The sequence below is a fragment of the Alosa sapidissima genome, chromosome 2, assembly GCF_018492685.1.
Source record: "Alosa sapidissima isolate fAloSap1 chromosome 2, fAloSap1.pri, whole genome shotgun sequence".
Classification (NCBI taxonomy): Eukaryota; Metazoa; Chordata; class Actinopteri; order Clupeiformes; family Clupeidae; genus Alosa; species Alosa sapidissima.
In genome coordinates this window covers 24,850,457-24,856,456 of record NC_055958.1, presented here as the reverse complement: position 1 = coordinate 24,856,456, position 6,000 = coordinate 24,850,457, and the positions used below count along the sequence as shown (strand labels likewise).

Below are 6,000 nucleotides of genomic sequence, written 5' to 3'. Positions count from 1 at the left end.
TTGACAGTAAAAAGTCAGGTTTATTACAGAAAAAAACTTGTATTATTGGAAGAGATCTCGGAGGAGATCACTGGGTTGGATCCAGGATGAGTTTATAGTCATTGATGAAGTCTGATACCTTCACCACCCCATTATGCCTGCAAGTTAGGGGAGGATAAGAATATTTATATCGAACTCTATAAATGTAACCATTTCACCACTACATGAATGGGTGGATAGCTTAACTTCTCTTGCTAAATGATTCACGTCAAATCCAAATGCAAATGACTTACGTTTGCTGCTGGAGGACTGTCAGTGTCTCCTCCGCCTGTTTTCGAGTGAGTTTGCCAGTCACATGTACCAGGTAGAAATACAGGCACTTGAACATGCTGAATGGAACACAAGCATCGGGTGGCTGGCACTGAGGGTCCGAGTTCAGGATGTAGCAGGCCTGGACCAGTGCTTGTCTGATATTCTGTCAGAACATGAACACCAGTTTGCTTTCTTTCTTCAAGTCAAAATTCCTCTCAGTAGTGATGAATGATAAGGATGAAGGAAACATGCATGTACCTTGATGCCGTGGGTAATTAATTCTAGCCAGAATGACAATGTATTTTTTTTTTGTTAAATTAATAATTACTCATCAAATAGGTCCGGCTTGAGGGTAAGGGGTGTGACATTATAATTCAGTTTAACCCTTTACAACCACGACTTAACAACTCACATATAGCATTGACATTACTGATACTTCTTTTTAAAGATGACACACCAAAATTCAAATGTACAATATTCTGGTGCTTTGAACAAAAGCTATTGTCAAGATGAAGGCACCAATGAAAATGTGTCCAAAGTAAATATCTCTCTACATGCATAATCAAGGACCAGCCCATACTCACCCCTCCCAGATGGTTGCAGCAGAGAGTGAAGAACTTCATCCACTCTACCGGCTCCCCGAAGCGGCCCAGCGTGAAGGCCTCACTGAGGCAGTTCTCAGCCAGGTTCAGGGACTTCCACGCCGACATGATGTCCTTCTGGCTGACCATTCTTTGCTTGTGGAACTGAATATTTTCAGTAGACACATTGCACATTGTATTACATCACAAACATATTTAACAGTCAAGGAGGGATAAGGTGACGTTGTAAGGTAGGCCTACCCTTTATTAGTAGTTGTGGCATTGTGGTTGTTCATAATATTATTCACAGAGTTAATAGATAAGGAAAAACCTCAGTAGCTACCCACCTGGGAATGTAGTCCTCTCAAAATTTCTGGAGTGAGATTCCTTACGGCTTGTAACAAATGGCGATCAGATGGCTGGCCTACCGGTAGAGGCTGCCCCTTTACCAGAGCAGTGAAGTACCTGAATATATACATTCTAGCATCATTTCAGGCTTGATATACTTCAAATATTAAAGTGCTTAATAAAACAAATATGATCATAACATTAAAAAAAAAAAAAAAAAAAACAGTCTGACAATGCAGTGAAGAAATAGTTACTGACTTGTCTTTCTGAGTGGACTTAAATGTAGCCAAAAGCTATAATTGACTCTAGTCTATTAGGGACTTACTTATGAGACCATTGAAGAAGATCTTCAGGTTGAGTTCGGATCACATCTTTTGTGTACTGCTTCAGAAATTCTGGCAGTGTATCTGGTATGAAGACATCTTCTCTCGACTGAGACATATATGTAACCTATATTTGGCAATTTAACAGACTGAAACAAGAGATTGGTACTAAACAGCCGGATAAAAGTATCACGTCTTGATTCACGCACAACGCCGAATGAGTGAGTGAGTTTTTCGAATGTTGTTGTATGAGATTGTCAAAATAGAATTTAGAACTTCATGGGCTACATGACGTAGCCCTAGGCTGTGGCACTTACCACTAGAGGGCACTGTTTCCCTTCTTTTAGATCTTCATAGTCTGGCTCTGTCAATGGTCTGAATGTTTGATAGATCTGTAGGTAGGTTACAGTACGTCTATCAGAAAATCATACCAGTCACGTTTTCAATACCAGGCCATATGAAGCTGACAGCTGTCATACTATGCTAGCCACCTGGGAACTGGATGATTGCCCAGGAACGCTGGATTGATAATAAACTAGCATGAGGAGCTGTAGCTGTCAAAAGTCGACCGGACTGCTGATCTGTGCTTCCAGTGCTCTCCAGACTGCCAACAAGGCTCCGGGTTGGTCTGTTCAATGTCACCATGCTGTGTGCTGTTCAAGTAAAAAGTCATCACGCCCATGGACTTTTTCAGATTAACTAACTCATACATTTTTCATTGTATGTTATGTCTTAATTTAATTTTCTATGTTATGTGTAGCCTAAATACATTTTCACCCCAACACACACACACGGTTGTGGTAGGTGTAGTGTACATTTGTTGCACCCAGCTCTTCTAGCACAAACCAAGGCTAGGCTATAGCCTAAAATTGGGTGTTCATCGTCTGCTATATTTATTTTTTATTGAGCTAGCCTACTCTACCCACACAGCTATTTGGTAAAAAAAAAAGGCAAACAAAAGAGGCGGGAAAGAAAACAAAACGACAATTAGCTAGGCTACTAATTTAATAACCTAATAATTTATATAATAAATATATAATAAATGTTTATAATCAATTTGTAATATATATATTACAAATTGATTATATAACAAATGTATATTATTTGTGAGCCAACTGCCCCATATTTTAATAACTGTGCAAGCCGTGAATGCAGCAGCGCCTACAACTTCTGTGTAGTGACTGAGGGGGGCGTGGGTTCAGTAGGGAAGGAGGGCGCCGACTCCGAGAATCTCTGCTATTGTTAAGAAAATACGCCCTGCCAGTGCAAACGTAGCCTATTTTCACAACTTTACTGTATTTTTCAACAGTGGTTAGACTATGTATATTTTCTACAACGGGTAGTTTTTAAAAAAACGATGATTTCGTGAGTTAAAAATCTTAGTTTGGCCAGGAAAAGCCACTTAACCTTACATTATGCATATTTCGTGACATCACTCACTGTTAAAGATATCGTTCGAATCCAACCAAGCGAGCGCAAGACTCAGCTTGGCTAATTATTCAAAATGCCGGTGGTTTTCTTTAATTTCATTCACCTATTCTTCTCGGTTGTCCCAACTTACAATTTAGCCTAGGTAAAATGCTATCTTAATTCGGAGCCTCTAAACGGCATCTTCTGTGTCACATGCGCTGATGGTCCTATTGTGGCGCCGGAGCTGCTGAGGGAGGCTCGATTCGAAACAATAGACCGAAACACGGCGCTGTTCATTGTAGGGGGCACCAGAAGACGTAGAGCCAGGACTGGAGAACGGAACGGCCACGACCAAGAACTCAAGAACATGGAGATGCCCATGCACTGATCTTTTTTCAGCTTCAACACTATTCACTGGATATATTTCTTTTTACTGATTAGTTCTCAACCTCAAGGAGAAAAAGATGAATTCCGCAGAAGCTGCCGAGGAGGGACCGAATGACTCTGATACGGATGCATTCTTCAAAACAGGTAAGATAGTAACTAGGCAAATTCTACTCCAGTTTTCAATAAGCGGATTTGGATAGGCTTGACGTATCATAGTAGTGTGTTTAGGTTTTATCACTGTATTGGTAAACGGAGAGGGATCCCAGAGCTGTAAGAGAGTGTTGCTGTGAGCGCAAGCACATAATTAATACCCAATGTATCCTTAAGTAAACCGTCAGATAGACTATACAACATATGGACCAATTGATGTCGACACTGGACAGCATATCTCCCATCTTTTCTCCATCTCCAAACGCAGTTCAAGTTGTTTGAAATAAGGTCTTACCAGCTCTATCTGACCTCTCTCTAATGCATCCTTACATGGGGGTAGCACATCGCTTTTGTTTGACAGTTGTGCCTGCTGTGTCACACGGATTTCTACTGAAAACGCTCACGCTTCAACTCTCATATCTTCTAGTAGAAGAAACAAAAAGTTGAAGGATAGCATACAGTCGTTCCACGTCGATACATTTCACCCACAGAGGAACTTTGCGACAATGGAAATGAAACTATGGGTTCAAGAAAGCAATGATGCAGTCTTGTGTGAAATACAAAGCATCTACGTTAGAGACCACATACATTTGGTTTGTCTCGTTCCCCTATCCCAAACATATAACTTCGGGGAAAGACTATAATTGGCCTGAGGTTATGGCCACCTTGGGTCTCACAAAGTGAAGCCAATTTAGAAATGTGTGAGAACAATCAACTCAGAGTATGGACTTCCCCCTCCTACACAACCTCAGTGTCAATGGATGCTGTTATGCTTTCATCTAGAAATTCATTGTATGATTGCTTCAAAGGAATCATCATTATGACTTAACCAGTTTTACAGGAGCTCAGCTATATACTTGATCTTTGTAAATTATGGATCGGGTCGAATAATAGTCTGTATTCAGTGGAATGGCTGGCCTGTTCACTGGTGTTTAATTGTTTTGAATTTTGAATGAGTTTGACTCTTAATATCAAACACCCACATAGACACATTGACTTTGTTTCATTGTCTTCTTGAATAAAATGCCTATTCACCTGTTAGGACTGATCTGAAGGCTCCTATCAGAAGTGGACATTATGTAGCCTCAGAATCAGATCGCACATGCATGTGATGTGATACCAGCACTCCTGCAGTGCCTCTGTCGGTTAGGATGCTAGCAGACACATGCCACCGCGCCTGTGTGTCCTGCACTCTGAGTGTGCGGCGTGAGGACACACCCTGGTGCTGGCTCTCGCCCGCCTCACTGCACTCCTGCTCTCCAGATCCACTCCTCAGCAGTTTACGCCGCCCGTCAAAATAGCAGCGCACTTTTACAACTTGATCCTGGAGGAAGTGCTGATAAAGGAAGTCATGCCCCACTCCTCTCATCCACCTCGCCCTCCATTCCTTCTCTCTCTCTCTCTCTCTCTCTCTCTCTCTCTCTCTCTCTTTCTCTCTCTCTCTGTCTGTCTGATGCTGTTTATGATCCCTCCATTACATTTTAGGGTCATGCTGAAATGTCAGGAAATGTTTGTGTCTTGGGGGCTGCGAGGGTGGGTTTGTATACTAAAGAGTGCTGTCTTAGCATAAAAACTAGTCTTTGGCTGGGTATGGGCATCTTTTCTAGTGCCGATTGGCACCGGCTGCAGCAGGGAACATAGGGGGGCTGCATCTGTGGTTTTGGGGCATATGCATAGCAGCAAAGTGGGACACGAGCTTGGAGAGGAGCCGGGAGAGCGGGAGAGAGAGACACAGTCAGTCTTTTGTGTCAGGGTCTGTCCTCGGAACCACAGCACGGCTGCCGCCTTCTCCTCTCCTCTTGCTTAAGGTCGTCTGACGAACGTGAAATGACTCACAGATGGCGGCTCTCGGGCCGAGGCCAGTGGCGAGGAGCATGACTTTGCCGTGGCGGCAGCAGCAGTGGAGACGGGGACATCTGCTCGCATCTGGTCGCAGTCATCGATGGCTGGGCCTGATCCGCCATGGCAGATCTTTCCCTCTGGGTGGGTATAGGAGAGAGAGAGAGGGAGAGAGAGAGAGAGAGAGCTGTGCCTCCTCCATTACTCCACCCCTCCACCTCCACCTCTATCTCCCCTGGCCTCAGCTGCTCCTGCCCAGCCAGCCCCCCCCCCCCCCCCCCCCCCCCGATCCTGATCCTACCACCAAACCAAACATCCGTGGGTGTTTTGCCTGGCTGAAGAAAGACATTATGTGGCTGAGCGAGCAGCTATCCATTCACAATGGCCAGCCTGAAAGGACTCTAAAGTGGGTTTTATGTCCGGAGCCCTCGCCGGATACATCCCGCCCCAAGCCTGCTTCTTCACAGCTCAGAGGTAGCTTAACCTCAAACGCAAACTTTGATTCACCCCTGCTTTGTGGAGCGGACTCCAGCCTCTTGGTGTGTGCTCCTCTGGATGAGGACACAGGTCCGCCTCCTGCCCTCCAGCACGGCCTTTTATGTGGGCTAAGTAATCAGAGAGAACAAAAGCCCTCCCATTTTGTCTACCTCTGCGTCTACCTTGTTCTGGGG

General features: G+C 44.1%; 2 protein-coding genes across 3 annotated transcripts in view; one reads left to right on the top strand and one right to left on the bottom strand.

Annotated features, from left to right (window-relative positions):
- Positions 1-1,784, bottom strand: LOC121700267 (ropporin-1-like). Its single transcript, XM_042083141.1, has 5 exons — positions 1,546-1,784; positions 1,220-1,337; positions 876-1,037; positions 273-454; positions 1-137 (listed from the first exon to the last, which is right to left on the bottom strand). Exons 1-5 carry the CDS (start codon positions 1,659-1,661, stop codon positions 68-70), a joined length of 648 nt encoding a protein of 215 aa, XP_041939075.1. The 5' UTR covers positions 1,662-1,784; the 3' UTR covers positions 1-67.
- Positions 1,785-2,798: 1,014 nt separating this feature from the next.
- Positions 2,799-6,000, top strand: part of kalrna (kalirin RhoGEF kinase a) — a 150,310-nt gene continuing 147,108 nt past the window's right edge. The window contains exon 1 of one of the 2 annotated variants that reach the window (XM_042068980.1): positions 2,799-3,484. In XM_042068980.1, coding sequence (XP_041924914.1) covers positions 3,418-3,484 — 67 coding nt within the window. In that variant the 5' untranslated portion in view covers positions 2,799-3,417. The remainder of the gene's footprint in view (positions 3,485-6,000) is intronic. The other variant, XM_042068981.1, reaches the window with a different exon arrangement.